Below are 17571 nucleotides of genomic sequence, written 5' to 3' on the forward strand. Positions count from 1 at the left end.
AATATTTCCAAACCCACAGGACATTAGGAAAGAAAATGGGGGCTTTCAACAGGCTGGCTGGGGTAAATAAAGTTGAAGTCTTTAGAAGTTCAAGGAGCTTGGAAAGAAAAGCAACTGGACTTCTTTAAGTTTCTTGAAGACATTTCACGTCTCATCTGAGAAACTTCTTCAGTTCTAGACAGTGTTGGGTAAGTTACTTTAAATTAGTAAATTAGTTACATTACTAGTTACTTCTATGAAAAGTAACTCAGTTACTTGAAGTTACTCGTTACTTTCAAAGTAACTAGTTACTAGGGAAAGTAACGTTGGTTTTACTCAGAATTTGCTTATTAATGTGTTGATTTCCTAACTGGATACCAGCAAGGATGCCAGTCTTCTAGCTTGCTTACATGTTAGCACTATCCTGCCACAGTGCACTGTGTCACTTACCAACAGAAAGGAAAAAATAATGTGCATATTTCCACGAGAGAAATCCCACGCCTGGACCGCCGTCGACTGCCGCCATGATTCTAGCCTACGTCACAGCATCATGTGCGCTTTTTACGTCCAACACAGAAACTGCAGTCGTGGTGCTTTCGATTGTACTCGGAAGTCGGAAATTCTGCCTTCCAAGTAGGAAGATGTAGATGACTGCAGATGAGCTGCATACAGGGCTGGACTGGGATAAAAATCGGCCCGGGCATTTTGACTAGAGACCGGCCCACCATTATAGGAAAAACCATAAAGCCTTTGAATGAAAACAAACGCTGTTGTGACAGTGATGTACACTGTCTTGTTGGTATATATATAACAATCTAATAAACTTAAACCTACACCATCCTCCCTATGCTGGCATTCTAAACAGTACTTAGCCGAAACCCAAAGACTGCTTGGTTGAGTTAACCTCCTGAACTATCTACAACACATGGTGGAAACCTGAAATTAAGACAGAGAAGACTAAAGGTGAGACATGATCATTACTGAATATTAAAAATAATAAATGACAGATTTAGTGATATTTTCATAAACTATTTATTTACCACATCAATAAACAGCATGACAGGGCAAAATATTTTTTCTAACATGGCAACCTTTAAAAAGTGAAAGGAGACAGAAAGACAGGTGAGAAAGAATAAAATTTAATTGACTTTTTTTGATGGAATTTTACACACAGTACTGGTACAGAATCTGGAAAATGTGGGAAAATACTGGCATCATATACAGTACTTATTTCTGAAGAAATTATGTTGGGACCCTGAAAAAAAAACACTATATACAATAGTGGATTTCTATACATTTTACATCAGATGAAAACGTTTGTTGTAAGATTCAGATAATTGTTTGTTAAAAGCGAGACATTTTAAATGAGAATAAGAAAGTAAAGTACTTTTTGTTCTCCCTTTTCCCTGTTAATGCCCTACCTGGCCCCCTGGCAAAACTTTGCTAGACCCGCCCCTGCACAATTACCATTTGTCAGCTACATAGAAAAGGATCCTGATGTTATTTGTCTCTCAGAAACAGTTCATAACTTCCCTTCAACTCATTCATGTCACCTAAAAGGTAAACCTGTTTCTCCACCACCTGTTCAGCTCTGATGATTCAATAAGGACATCTCCTGGTTTCATCTTCATGTTTCCCTCTCGCCACATATCCAAACCGACATCATGACGAGCAGCTTTTACAGCTACAGCTATTAAATCAATTCTAACAACAGCTTATCAAGCTTAAATGTGCTGCTGTTGTTTAATGCGACCTCTGCTGGTTTCTTCTTTCTGGCGCAAAGTGGGCGATAAACAAACAAGAGAGACGGGACATGCGTCAGAAATACTGATCAGCTGATCATTGATCGGTTTCATGATTGAAGTAGCAACAGGAGAGGGAGGGGAGAGAATGAGAGAAGAAGAGGCAGCTGTGCAGCAAAGACAGAATAACTCCAGCTTTGTGTCTTCTTTTCATTGTAGCTGAAGTACGGGGAAAACTCCTTTTCACCTTAATACGAAAAGCGTAATATTTTCTCTGAATACGAGACAATTCAGTTTTTTAGGGGACGGTTGGCAACTCTAATAACTAACCTTATAAATAAAAAAAAATTCAACATCAGTAACATCATAGCACCCACCCAGCAGTATAGAAACTCTGTAATGCTAGCTAGTGCGTAGTACGAGTTATTGTAACTGACTGTAAAAAGTTAGCACAACGAAAATAAACTCCACCTAAACTTGGTTTATGTGACCCAGATAGACTGCAGGTCATAACTTCTTACCTGAAGTTCAGTTCACCTGACACTCGGACCGGCGGCCGCCTCGGGTCTCTGCTCCTCCTGCTTCCCCTTTCCCTCATCCACCTGCTGGCCTCCACCACTTGCTAATGTTACCGAAACTGTGGAAGCTCCGCCATAGCCACCACCAAACAGTTGAGTTATTTTTACACATCTGCCAGCATCTGGCCAATCCACCACCTCTCACTGTTTATACCATTACGGAAAAAAGAAGGAAAAAAAAAAAACATCGGCCCATCAAAACGAAAAATCACCATCGGCCGACCGAGTCCAGCTATGGCTGCAAATGTGTTTAGTAGTAATTCGTTTTTGTAGAGAGCTAGCAAAACAACCATTTTCGAGGGCATTGCCATATTGGAATCCCGACTTCTCTAACGAGGCTAACCAGAACGCCATTTACTCAAGTGTGACATCATTCCCAGGTCCATGTTCCAATTTCAGAGGTAAGTCGAACGCAACACATGAAGTAACAAATAACGACCCTATCTAAATCCCAGTAACGATTAACGCGTTCCTGATTTTGGCATAATAACTAGTTACCGTGCTCGTTACCACAATAATAATGTAGTTACTGTAACGCGTTACTTAATAACGCGTTAGTCCCAACACTGGTTCTAGACCAGATTGTCATGATCTGAGTGAGTGGTGGGTGTGCCTTCAAGGCCGGCTGTGTTTTCCCAGGATCCACCTGGAGGCAGATCCCTAGACGATCTCTTTCACCTGTGTCTCATCAGCTGCAATCAAAAGGCTGCAAACTCGGTGTCGTCTTACCTACCTATGGTGATAACAGGCCACATACCTCAGGTGTTTCCTTTGGGTTAATGTGCACTTGTCTTAACTCATCTCCTTGTGTCCTGGTTTTATCACTCACCCCGACAGTAGTCTGCTGCCTCCAGCACAACACCACATCAACTGTCTAGCCTCGCTGTCTGAGTTTAGGATTCTCTTCACCTCAACTGCGTGCCCTCCTGCTCTCCAGTCAGCTCTGGAAGTTCTCAACCTCAGGATCAATCAATCAATCAATCAAAATTTATTTATATAGCACATTTAAAAACAACAGTTTTGATCAAAGTGCTTCACAAATTTAAAAATAAATAAATAAAAATGGACAAACTCACTGCACAGCCAGCTACTCACTCGGTTTGCAACTCCCTCCCCTAGCCAGAGAGCATCCTCCCCTGCAAATAAGCAACCTCTTACTCTCAGTCATTTCCCAGACTTTGTCTCCACCATTAATCCAATTTTTCCTGTGTTCTAGTGACTCTCTGCTCCAGCTCCGTGACGAGTCAGTCACCCGTGCTCCTCTCACGACCCAGTGTTCAGTCTACCTCACCCCATTCATTTCCCACACTTTCTTAGTGCTGTAAATAGTGTGTTCAATAAAGATTTGTGAATCTGATTGCTTTTCCTGCACTGGTGTCTGCACTTGGGTCCTTTTCTCATGGTGGCCCTCGGGCCGTGTGACAAAAATGGTGGCGATTCCCAGATTTTAAGTTCTAGTAGGAATGTCGCTTAAGAGGGTTGTTGACCCACTATTGATCATGTGCTTCATCACATGAGCCAAGGTGTGAAAAATGGTGTGGGTCATTATCAACAGAGGTTCTGGATGAAACCATTATGAGACCTTGCCTCACCCTATCATGTGACCTGTTGAAGTCAATTAACTAAGATGTTAGTGGGTTTTAAGGTGCCTGGGTAGGATCTCAAAACTGGATAATAAGTGACAGGCTTCTTTCGCTCCTCTTTCTAACCATCTGCCTCTCAGTCCAAAATGTGAACACTGGCATCCTTGAAAGAGTGACCTTTGTTCTATGACAAATTCTTAAAATAATCTGAAAAATGCAGAAGAAAAACACATTGATGTGTGTCATATTCTCTAAGGTTTCTAAGGCTTGAAATAGATTCTTGTTTAAAAATATTTTAGTGGAAAAGTGGTTGACAGATTTTGTGACACTGAGATATTGTATTGCTGAAAGTTTCCCCTGAAGCATAGACGAGTTTAGACTGTTTTGGGGCTCTTACATCTGTGGAGTGGTGTACAAGAACAAGATTTATGGTATACACTCAGCTCGTAATAAATCTGCCTAATAATGAAATAATGCATAATGAAATTACCAAGTAAATGAAAAAATAAACATTAACAATAAACAATCAGTTTACTCAAACAAGAAACAAGAAACCTTCATAATATGTATTGTTGTAATAATACATCCATATAGAGTGTTTGTATTTCGACTTATCATGTTTATTATGTTGAAGATATTTTTAGGGATGTTGTGATGAAATTTGGGAGGTGCTTGAGCACTTCAAAAAAAGGTGTACACACGTACAGTTACAGCCAGAGACTTATGTGCTGGGCCTTATTTGCTCAGGAATACAAACTTAACATCAGACATAAGGAAGGTATAGACAATAGAGTTGCTAATGCATTGTCCACAGTATAACTCGTAGCACTTTGATAAGCAGGTGTGAGTTATACTCTACATATGTCATGGTAACATTATATTTTTACAAGATACATTTTTAGACCTGAACAGCATTTTGCTCCTTATTAAACTGCACATAAAGCTTCAGCAGCAAGTGCAACTTCTATTACTCTCTGAGATGTGTGCTTGCTGGATCAGTGCTATTCAGTGTTACTTAAAGTGATCCTACTCGGTTCTATTGTGTTTGGTTAAATTTGCATGTATGTTTGTAGAAGCATGGCAGAGGTTTTCACCAATTGTATTAATTTCTCCTGTTTTATGACCAACCAGGCACATTAGTCATTGTATTTTCTTTGCAACCTATGACTTAGTGCGTCTTTTCTTTTTATTAACAGTAACAGTGGAACAAATTCAGATAATTATTTCTGTACAAGTCTGTATAAGTTCTGTACGAGAGCTCTGCTGCTGACAAACACCATGTACACTAGCTGCATGTTAGCTCCATGCTGTATACTTTTGGTGCCCATAACAACCACTGTGGATTTCTTGTTGTCCCTGCTAGCATATGTTGGAGCTTAAACTAATAATGCTCATTCAGTTGTTTCATTTTATGTTGATACACAGCTGGACTTCAAATGGAACAGTCTCTGAAAAATGTTGACGCCTCACATTGGTGAACCGTCGTCCTCTCAAAGTTCTCATAGTTTGGTTTCATGGAAGCCTAAGTCAGCCTCTGATTGTTGCTGTTTGGTGTTAGTGAAAACACGAGGCTGAAGATTTTAACAAACTCCTTTAACAAATTTCCTGATGTATTTATTCTCCTCTGGATATCTTCAGACATCAGCTCCTCTTTACTGTTCTGACATTCTTTTAGTGATAAATTAGACATCTGTCCATTTTTATGTAAATGACCTCTGAATAACTACAGAATATTTCCTCTTTCTAAAAACGTCTCCTTACTTCTGTGTAATGTGTCTGTATTTTAGTTCTTGGTATTCTTTCTCCCCTGATATCACCTTCTTCAATCTGCAAGTCAAACAGCACATGTTCTCAAGCTCACTATAAACAAAATGGCCCAGGGCAGATTCAATGCCAAGCTTCTGCAATAGCAATAGCTTTACAGCATACGGATCACATGCTGAACCTGGTGATCTATACTAGTGTCCACTCTGGTTTAGTTATAAAATGGCAGTGGAAGTTATCAATACAATTGGTGAACTTACTGACAACCTTTTATTGCATTTCTCATTATTTGTTGGCATGTGTAAATATTTGAGTATATTTGGGTGATGACTCAGCAAAACCTTCTGCAATGAGAACAAACATCTGCTCAATGCCAACTTCTTCTGTGAGAGTGACTCTTTGTTCTTTGTTCTTTTTTTTCTTCATGTGAAATCTGTTTGTTCGATCTGCAAAACAGCACATTCTCTGTAAATCATCTTCATTGAAATAAAACAAAGGTTATTGTGATTCACTGTGACACAGTGTTACACCTTGTTACTCATTAGGAGCAGCGGCAAAAGACAGAGTGAACGACCATTTTAGCTAACGGTAACAGTGCTTGCTAACTAGCTAGTGATTCACGTGAGGGATTCTGGTGGTCAGGGACAAATGCAATCGCATAGCAGGATGCTATACACGGGACAAACTTCAGTCAGGAGAACAACTGAGATTATTCATCCACAATACGAGGTTAGTTATTAATATACTGCAACAACAGGGGAATAGAACAGCTGCAAGAGAATTCAACATTAATGAATCAATGTTACGGCAGTGTAGGAAGCGCAGTTTTTGGTTTTAACCATATTTCAAAAGTGCTTCGTCTCTTTGCTATGACTGTCACCCGGCATAATTTGCAGATGATAATGGTTTTAGCCACTGCGATGCTTTCGACCAAAACAGGCGCCGCTTGATGACATCATCAACATGCGCTATCGCAATAGAGCGGTACAGTCAAAATCTCTATCGTATATCGTTTATATCGCCCACCCCTAGTTCTAGGGCATGAGGTGAAACGTTTTCAAGCAGCTTAAAGAAGTCCAGACGCTTTTCTTTGCGAGCTCTTTAGACTTTTAATATATTAAGTAAATGAAAGTATTCAGAATACGTTACTCACATTGAGTAACTTAATGGAATACGTTACAAACTACATTTTGGGGCATGTATTCTGTCATTTGTAGTGGAATACATTTTAAAGGTAACTTTCCCAACACTGACTGAGTGATTACTGACACTCGCTGACTTTTTATAGTCACTCTATAAATGCTGTCCATTTAAATCATCTCACTTGTAAACACTACCGTATCCACCGGAGATCAGTGAGAAAGGATTCTGGAGTCTTCCCATCCTCCTGTTAGTGATCCTCCATCTGAATGGATGATAACAACCTTCTGAACTGACTAGCAGGTGTAGAAGGCCCTTACATTTGGAGTTGGGCCACAGCTCTGCACAGTGGCTGCCAAATGGTCGTCTTCTATCGTGAAATTCAGCACAGCAGAGAAGAAATAGCACATTATGACACAGTATGATGGAAAGGCAAATAAGAAAAGTGTGTAAATTAATGGATTCAACTCATGTTTTACTTTACATTTTGACAGCATGACTGCTCTTTCCTTCCATCAAGTACATTTTTCCATTTCTAGAATCCCTAGAAGCTAGAAACACAAAACAAGGTTACATCCACACGTACACGGGTTTTTTTGAAAACGGAGATTTTCCGTTTTCGTTTTTTTTAAAAATCCCGTCCACACATAGAAGCCAAAAACGAAGGAAAACGCTGCTAGGAACATGCCAAAGCAGCAGATGGCGCTATATTCCTATCCGTGGAGAAATGTTGGCCAATCAGAAATCAGCCTGGGTGGGAAAGAGTAAACAAAGATGGCGCATAGAAGCAGAACTGAGTCCTATTGCTGTGTCCCATTTCAGGGTCTGCACTCTTGAAGTACGCATTTTAAGTGCGGTTACGTCACCGCCACGCGACGACGGCTGTCCCAATTCAAAGTGTACTTCAAATGCATACTCCAAATGCGCCGTCGATTTCCCCAAATATCAAGCGTGGTCCAGTGCACGCTTCGTGGTCCCATATATCCCACAATTCATAGCGCGGCGGTAGGTGTGGATAATTTTGCCGCAAAATACGGCAGAAGGGAGCGGCCAAAAAGTGAACTGTCAAAAGTAAGTACTGAATATGACGTCACTTATTCATGTGCGAATGTTTAATAATGAAGAACATTAAAACATTGCTGTTGACCACATGTCGGCAAAGTTATGTGACACTAGTGATGTTTGTACTTTCAGCATTAACTTGGTTTTAAAGCCTCTACTTCTAAATATACATATAGTCGACCTTAATCTTACAGAGAATCTGATGATTTTATGGATAATTAAAGTCAGTCATATATCCACAAACACAACAAGCTGAAAGTCAGTGATATATATGTATATATATATATACATATATATATATATATATATATATATATATATATATATATACATATATATCATAATAATCTGACAATACTATAATATTGGCCATATTATATTTACATTACCATAGTGAGATGACTTTAGTCTCATGAACAACATTAACTAATTATTATTTACTAGCTAATCTTAAATGACTGTTCAGTACAGAAATGAAGCCCTTGAATCATGTTTTACAGTCCTGTGGTCTCAGCCTCAGATACTCAACTAATCAAAGTGATGTCATGACAAAAATGATTGACCAACAAAACAATTTTCTCCTTCATTTCTGTCACACAAAGCTGTATGTAACGTGTCTCGCGGTTAGTATCATGGTTGCTAGGCAACCTGAACAGCGCGACGAAGCATATACCGTCCCATTTCACAAGCTTCTCACTTCCGCACTTCTCGTACTTATAGTACGCACCGTACGTAGTACGCGTAGTGCGCGTACTTCAAGCGTGCAGACCCTGAAATGGGACACAGCCTATGTGTGGAGGGACAGTAACTGTGTAAGAGAGTAAAATTAACAGTAATGGTATTTTGTGTAAGTCCGCCATTGTAGAAATTCATTTCACCGAAACAATAACCTGGCGCACAGTGTGACATCAAAAAATGCGCACACCTTTGACGCTGCGTTTTCTCGGTTTTTCTCGTCCACACATAAACGCAAAAACTGAGTTTTCAAAAATATCCACCCTGGCTGGAGTTTTTAAAAATCTCTGTTTTCAGTGACCGAAAACGCCGTTTACGTGTGGACGAAAGGTGCAAACGCATAGAAAAATCTGCGTTTTCAAAAATATCCGGGTACGTGTGGACATAGCCCAAGACACTACTGTTATTATTAAATAGTTTCAATTTGTTTCTTAGTTTATTTGTGATTTAAATTGTCACCTTTCATCTTTATGCTTAGTTTGTTCTGGTTACTTTGAATTTTGTAGCTTCGGGCTTATTTCTACTATCTCCTTTTGTAATTTGTAATTAAAAATAGTTCAGTGAGTTTATTTTCCTCCATTGTCCTGCATTCTGTGTCACGTCTATGTTTCTGTTCTTGCACACCAAGTTGCTTATTGTGTTAGTCTGTTGTCTCTTGTGGTTTTTATTTTGTTTTACGTCGCTTGTCTCGTTTTCTTATTTAGGTTCAGCTGTCCTCCCAGGTGTCTCCTGTTTGTCCTGAGCTCCTTGTGTATTTACTCCTTCAGTTTGTCTTAATTGGTTGCTGTGTCCTCCCTCTCTGTATTGTTTCCTTCCTCAATGTTTCCCTGGTTTTGCTAGTATCCAGTTTCCCTCCTGCTGCCCTGTCACTGTGTTTTTGTATTTTTTGCTACTGCATTGAGTTCATCCTTTGTCTCCTGAGTTCTGCATTTGGGTCCATATTTTAAATATATTTTAAAAAAACCAAACTCTGTAGGTGCTCACACGCCACTGCACGCTCATGCATGTGTGAGAAAGAAAGAGAAAGAGAGAAATACTGCTACAAGCTAGTTGTGATAAATGGTAGTTTAAATTTTCTCCAGGTAATGAACCATTAAATGTCCTCTTGCACCATCTGAATCTCTTTGGAATCACATCACATAGTATGCATATTTTAATTTATACAGCCAAATATCACAAATCCGACCTTAAGGTCTTTGCCACCTGGACACATCACCAACCGCTCTGAAGAAGCTTAGAGTGGATTTGGAAATAGACACCTGAGGTGAAAGAATTCAATTGATTAAAGTTGTGCTATTATTAAAAAGGTAACAATATCAAGATATGATCCAGGAGAATATGAAACAACTTCTTAGGTTATGTACTTATTGATTATCAATAATTAACAATGAATATTTTTATTTTACAACCATGCAAACATGACTGATTAACCTGCATGGGTAAAAACTGAATATTGAGTATTAACAACCAAGAGTGCAATAAGTGACCACTGAAAGAGGCCCACACAAAAAGTTTTAAGGCTGTAAGATGTATGTCTTATGATGTATGTATGTCACAGAACAATGAACTTCATTTTGAGCTTACTCATAATCAAATAGCATTTCATATAAGGCAGGAAAACAGCCTCAAGGTTTTGTACTGAGTGAATGCGACATTGTGGATTAGTTTCTGTCAAACATCGGTGTTCAATGTTGTCACTTATGGAAGTGCAATAACAATATGTACAAGACAAATACAATAAAATAAATTGTTATATCAAGTGAGCCAATATCACACTAACTGAACAACTGATGTTTCATGCTTTTTTTATACTGCTTTTATAAAAAGTTTGAGACAGACCCTAATGAGCTACTGAAGCAAATAAATAACTGTCACTGAGCTTTGCATCTATATCACTGAAAAAGGCAAAGAGTTTGTGGAACAGAACAATTTGGACTGCGAATGTAGTTGCTGCACATGAGCAAACATTCAAAAGCCCAACTTAGTAATAATTCTATGAAAAGATAACTTCTGTTTGCACTGCAGTGTCATTTCCTGCAGTATGTGGATGACAGAGACTACAGTAACACTTTTCTTTTTAATAGGATGAGACGTTTAACTTTAGCATGAAGACCGTCCCAACCAATGGCATTTTATTGATAAAACTGGGCTGTGTGATTGGTGGATCTATTCTCACCAACACAGTCAGAAGAGGTTTAAAAAGTGTCCCAGCACAGCATTCACTGCAAGCTGAATGACAGCAATGGCTCACCTGAAGTTCCTCCTGCTCCTCCTGTGGGTTGGTGAGTGAACTACTGCACTCGTTTCTTCTGCTTTTATTTTTAAACTTTGTGTATTTGAACCATACCTTAGGTTATGACATATCTGTGTTTATAAAGACTTGTTTAACTTGGCTTGATTAAGTCGTGCTTTTTTATTTCTAATTCTTTGTCTCTCCATTACATTAATTTTTGTAAATTTTTCAGAATGTCTCATTAAGTGTGAATTTTGTCAGTACATTTTTCTAGCCATGTTGCTGGTTACAACCATAATAACTGGCTCCTGGCTGATAGAATACGTTATAAATTCAAATTCAAATTTTTATTTGTCACATACACAGTCATACACAGTATGATATGTAGTGAAATGCTTGGACAACTGCTCGTGACCTAAAGAAAAAAGAAAAGGCTATGAATAAGATAGGAAATAAATAAATATGAAAATAAAAAAGGGTAAATTTAACCAGGAAGGAATAAAATAAAATATAAAAAAATTAAGTTAAGAATGAGATAACTGTACAACACAAATTAGAATGAAGGGTAAATTTAACTGGGAAAGAATAAGATAAAATATATAAATTAAAGTTGAAAATAAGATAACTGTACAACAAAATACAAAGTATAGACATTTATAAGAATGTAAGAGAAATATAAATATATATACACACAATAACAGCAGCTGCAATCCACATTATACAGTGTCTTGTGCAGTGCAAATATGCTTAAAGTGATGAAGTGTAAACAAATGTCCAGAATGTCCAGTGTGTGTGTAAGAACTATATGTGTGGGTCAGTACTGTGTGGTGGTGTGATTGAGAGACCGTAGCGCCTGCGGGAAGAAGCTCCTCCTCAGTCTCTCTGTGTTGGTCTTCAGGGAGCGGAATCGCTTTCCTGACCTCAACAGAGAGAACAGTCCGTTGTTGGGATGGCTGAGGTCCTTCACGATCTTCCTGGCCTTGGTCCAGCACCGCCTGCTGTAGATTGAGTGCAGGTCAGGGAGCTCGGAGCGGATGGTGCGCTCAGCTGAACGCACAACCCTCTGTAGAGCTCGTCTGTCCTGCATGGTGCTGTTCCCGAACCAGGTTAAGATGTTTCCCGTCAGGATGCTCTCTATGGTGCAGGAGTAAAAGTTCCTGAGCACCTTGGGGGGCAGTCGGAAGTCTCTCAAGCGTCTGAGGTGGTAGAGACGCTGACAGGCCTTTTTCACCACGGTGTTGATGTGACAGGACCATGACAGGTCCTGCGTGATGTGAACTCCGAGGTATTTGAAGCTGTCCACTCTCTCCACTGGGCACTCGTTGATGACGGGGGTCTGGTAGTTCCTCTCCTGCTTAGTGCTGAAGTCCACTATCAACTCCTTTGTCTTACTGACGTTTAGAAGGAGGTTGTTCCTCTGGCACCAGTTCTCCAGATTCCTAATCTCCTTCAGGTAGGGCGTCTCGTTGTTGTCAGAGATCAGGCCCACCACGACGGTGTCGTCAGCAAACTTGATGATGGTGGTGGAGCTGGTAGTGGCCACACAGTCATATGTGTACAAGGAGTACAGCAGGGGGCTCAGAACACACCCCTGGGGGGCTCCAGTGCTGAGAATGGTGGAGGCTGAGACATGTCCGCCCATCCTTACTGCCTGTGGTCTGCCAGTTAGGAAGTTGGAGATCCACTGACACATAGATGAGCTGAGTCCCAGATGCTCCAGCTTGGTGGTGAGTGTGGAGGGAATTATGGTATTAAATGCAGAGCTGTAGTCTATGAAGAGCATTTTAACATAATTCCCTCTTCTAGTGTCCAAGTGAGTAAGTGATGTGTGGAGGAGATGAGAGATGGCATCGTCTGTGGAACGATTTGGACGGTAAGCGAACTGTAGTGGGTCCAGTGTGTCTGGTAGTGAAGAAATGATGAAGTCTCTGACCAGGCGTTCAAAGCACTTCATCACTACTGAGGTGAGGGCTACAGGGCGATAGTCATTGAGAGAAGCAGGGTGGGGTTTCTTTGGGACAGGAACAATGATGGACTCTTTGAAGCATGTGGGGATCACCGACTGAGATAAAGAGATGTTGAATATCTCAGTGAACACAGGAGCTAGCTGGTATGCGCAGGCTCTGAGGATACGACCTGGGATGCCGTCTGGTCCTGCTGCTTTCCTGGTGTTCACTCTCTTGAAGGCTCTCCTTACTTCATGCTCGGAGATGACGAGCACGTTTCCGGTGCTGGCAGTATCTTCCTGTCTGCAGCCGTTAGCGCCGCTAGCACTAGCATCGTTGGAGTCCTTAGCTGCAGCCTCGAAGCGAGCATAGAAAGTGTTCAGCTCATCTGCCAGAGTCACGGCCGTGTTCGTCATACCGGTTGTTGGTGCTTTATAATCCGTTATTGTCCTTAGTCCCCGCCACAGGCTCCTAGAGTCACTCTGTTGGAGTTGTGACTCTAGTTTCCTCCCGTAGCGCTGCTTCGCCTCTTTCACCGCCTTCCGCACGTTATATGACGCGGCTTTGTACAGGTCCATGTCCCCCGTCGTGAGTCCCGTGTTGTAGGCAGCTGTGCGGGATCTCAGAGCGTCGCGGATGGTTTTATCCACCCACGGCTTCTGGTTGGGAAACGTTGTGATAGTCTTTGTCTCCACGGTATCATCCGCTAGTTTCCCGATGAATCCCACAACCGCTTCCGTAAACACGTTGACATCATCGTCGGAGCTGTTTCTGAACATGTCCCAGTCTGCGTCGTCGAGTGCGTCCTGTAACGCGGCCACCGATTGATCCGTCCAGCGTGCGACCTTCCTCTGAACCGGAACTTCCCGTTTCAGCCTTTGTTTGTATTTTGGCATGAGGAAGATGGCGGCGTGATCGGATTTGCCAAACGGAGGGCGGGATTGTGCCTTGTAGCCGTCCTTGACCGTAGTGTAGCAGTGGTCCAGTGTCCTTTCACCTCTGGTGGGGCAGGTGATATGTTGATAAAAGTTCGGCGCTGCGCGTTTGAGGTTGGCACTATTAAAGTCCCCCGTTACAATAAGCGCAGCGTCCCGGTGTTGTGTCTGGTGCTGTGTGAGTGCCTCATGCAGCTCGCATAAGGCGGTGACCGTGTCCGCTTGTGGTGGAATATAAACGGCACTTATAATGACCGATGTAAACTCTCGAGGTAGATAAAAAGGACGACACATGATGGACAGTAGTTCCAGATTTGGTGTGCAGGAGCGTGTGAGAGGAACAACGTTCGCACTGTTGCACCAATTGTTGTTCACCATTAAACACACGCCGCCTCCCCTTGACTTCCCCGAGTCCCGTGTCCTGTCCATGCGGTGAACCGAGAAGAACTCGGCCGGCTGGATGGCGTGGTCCGGCACCGCTGGGTTCAGCCATGTCTCGGTGAAGCAGAGGAGATTGCAGTCCCGAATGTCTCTCTGTTATTCGGATGGTAAGCCAACCATTTGTAAGTATATTACTCTTCTCTCAGGTTTCACAGTGTGCACAGAGGTGGATTTGCACAAGAGAATCTTTCACGACCATAGGTGTGAGAAAAATGATCATCTGTATTACGTGCAAATAATTCGGACCAATGGAACACATTACCATCATCTATGTGGCGGCTCTCTGATCCACAGCGAGTGGGTTCTAACTGCAGCTCACTGTTGGATAAATTTAACTGGATGGTGAGAAATGATTGTTTCACTTTAAAAACAAACAAAAAAAATACCCCAACAAAAAACAGTCCAAAGACAAAAATCATTACTGGTATTTTGTTCTTTTACCATTTCCATTGTTTAGGAATGTGTCTGCATATGTAGGAATTCATCCAGGTCCAGGAAGAATGGCGACAATTACTGATCACAAAATCTTTGAGGACCAAACAGGAAAACATGACATCATGCTTCTGAAAATCGACCCACCAGAGAATATGATTAAGCCTGTTGACTTACCTCAATGTAAACGTCGCAAAAAGTGAGTTTTGAGTAACCTTTTAAGTGTAAAGTTTGAATTCTGGAAGTTCTTAATATGTTGACATAATATGCATTTTTCTTGTTTAGTTGGTTGGTTTTTTAAACATCCAGGAAGAGCAAAAAAAATGTAGCAACATCTGTAGTCTATGAAAAAAATGACATCATGCTTTTGAAGTTACAAACCCCCATTAGTGACTGCAACGCTTCTTTATTAACAATAATGTAACTAAGACTTCAATATTGACCAAAAGGTTCTGGTTTTGATTTTAGGTACCTGCTTAGGAGGTACATCCATGATCTATAATAACTGACAATAAAACATGAGCATGAGGAAATGTAATGTTTTAATAAAATGTTTGAATCTGCAAAGTTAGATTAGCTGACTTAGAGTGAACTGGAAAAACTCAGCCTGCAGACTCCGTTCAGATGACCTCTTCATTTATTTTTAGCTCACAAGACATGGTTATGAAATTCTTATTTTTTTTAATTTGTAGGATGGATGTCATTCAGATTGCAGGCTTTGGTGGTTATACAGTCAATGCAACCTACCACAAACGTAAGACCAGTATTGTTTTGATTATTTCACAATTTTCTAGTTTATATAATATTTTAATTTTTCTTGTGTGCCTGTTATAGTTACATTTTCATTTTATTTGAAAACTGTGATGACATAAAGTATTAATTTCATTTTATGTTGGATATACTGTCAATTTCCCTCCTTTTTAAATGCTGCTCAGCTTATTTTAAAGAACACATTTTGTTCCAGAAATGAGGCAAAGCATGTTTCTTTTCAATGTCTGATTTCTGTGCATGAAACATGCAGTAGCTTTTGTTTTTTACATTTTTTTCTGTAGTCCCTGGTACACCGCCTGATCTCCAGTGTGCAAAGATGCATGTTGTTGAGTGTGGGCTTAACCTCCATCCATATAATTCAACACTCTTATGGCCAAATGGAAACACGATGTGTTACAAAGAACCTCGAGTGGACACATGTGGGGTGAGTTGCCATGCTGCCAACATTTTATCTGTATGATTATCAGATGTTTTGGAACAAACATATAATTTATGTTTTCTCTCTCAGGGTGATTCTGGTGGTGGAGTGATAGCCAAAAACAAAAAGATTCATGGTGTGCATGTTGGTGGTTGTGAACGTGCCTGTACCAGACCAGCTATTTCTCTGAAGGTCTGCTCATACATTCATTGGATAAAGCCGATCATTACATCAAATAATGGAAAATAATAAAATGAAAATAACATTCAAAATAAACAGTCCGCTCTGCAAGAAACTGCTTCGGTGTGAAGTGTTTCTACATGTGAACTTTTGATTGTTAAAATATAAATATGTCGTGTGTTTTCAATGTAGTTTCAGGCATCAAGTAGATCATTCAGTTGTTCAGAAACTGTGATGTTTGCATTGAGGTTGTTGGGTCATTTTTGCCAGATGATATTAAGTACAATTACTACAGTACAGCATTTAAGTACAAATGTGAGGAATTTGTACTTTACATTGGTCTTTCCATCACATTTGTGGCTTCTTCTCCGCTGCTTCTAAGTTGAAATTGGTACATTTAACTTCACTACAAATATCTGACATCTTTAGTTACTTGTTATTTTACAGATGAAGATTTGTGCTCATGAAACACATAAAATACAATTTTGTTTCTTTAGTTGATCAATCAATTATTTGACTTGCGTGAATTTAGCAACTATTATTGTATATTAAATCTTTAAAAGTACTTACTGTTGATATAAATCATAAATGTGTGAGAAGCACTCAATCAGGGGCGACTCCAGGATCAAACCTTTAGGAGGGCTCAGCTCAGTCTTAATGTCATGCCTTTAGTGTTACCTTCAAAAGAAATCACATTTTTGGATGACCTACAGCAGTGTCTAAGAATAACAGATTTTAATATAATACATCAGCTTTACGGTGGTCACTTTAGTTTAAAACCTGATGCAATGGCACAGTCATGTTGACCAGTACATTTCAAAAACAGTTATGAAAAAGCAGATCAGAGGAGAAACCTGCACGGCATTGTTTCAGTCTCTTAACCACATAGAGGCCAGTCCACCAAATCATCAAGTATTTAAAGTACCATTTTACAATACAGACAGTTAAAAATCCCCCTGTGACTCCACAAACCTGGACAAGAAGCAAACTGGTAATAGAGCTGATTTTAAATGACAGCTTTTGAATTCATACAAACCCAAACACTTTGTTGTGCAGACTCAGCACAGAGACCCGTGTACACCAATTCAGAGAGTGGAGAACAGATTTGTTGTCTGTCACATCAGTATAGTGGCATTCATCCTGTTCAAGTTTACAGTGATGTGAATGTTGCTAAATGATATTATTCACATTATTATTCACATTTAATAGCAGAGTGCTACTGAAAAGCACACAACGCATCCATTTAATGCATGTAGATTTTGTGAAAAATCCACCTGATCTTTGTTAGTTCCAGTCTCTCTGTCCACGCTTCCTCTTTGTACTGACAATCACACACAAACATTTTATATTCAACAAAAAAAAAAAAAAATATGTATATATTCTTGTAATAATTATTTTAAGAGTAGTTTCGGATCATCGTTTGATAAGAGCATAGCACACTGCTTAGTTATGAGTGATCATCATAGATGAATGTGGGCAAAACAGAAGTGACATATATGTAGCCAGGTGGAAGGTCTTTATTATCGGACATGTCCCCGACTTTGACTTCATGTCCACTCTTACCCGTTTCTTGTATGTGCTGTGTTCCTCCATCTTTCTCTCTCTCTGTCGTCCCCTCTCAGTCTTTGTGCA

General features: G+C 40.2%; 1 protein-coding gene across 1 annotated transcript; it reads right to left on the bottom strand.

Moving 5' to 3' along the window:
- Positions 1–11630: 11630 nt before the first annotated feature.
- Positions 11631–15063, bottom strand: LOC148102444 (uncharacterized). The gene is made up of 2 exons (XM_087842394.1): positions 15043–15063; positions 11631–14231 (listed from the first exon to the last, which is right to left on the bottom strand). Exons 1-2 carry the CDS (start codon positions 15061–15063, stop codon positions 11631–11633), a joined length of 2622 nt encoding a protein of 873 aa, XP_087698520.1.
- Between the last annotated feature and the right edge of the window lie 2508 nt (positions 15064–17571).

Source organism: Neolamprologus brichardi, chromosome 6 (genome assembly GCF_056152115.1).
Source record: "Neolamprologus brichardi isolate AB-2024 chromosome 6, ASM5615211v1, whole genome shotgun sequence".
NCBI classification, from domain to species: Eukaryota; Metazoa; Chordata; class Actinopteri; order Cichliformes; family Cichlidae; genus Neolamprologus; species Neolamprologus brichardi.

Excerpts from the sequence above, each read along its gene's own strand:
- LOC148102444 (XM_087842394.1), bottom strand. The coding sequence starts at position 15,063 with ATGGATGTACCTCCTAAGCAG. Across the intron at positions 14,232-15,042 it reads TGGATGTACCTCCTAAGCAG|AGAGACATTCGGGACTGCAA; the intron begins GTACCTAAAATC and ends TCCGAATAACAG.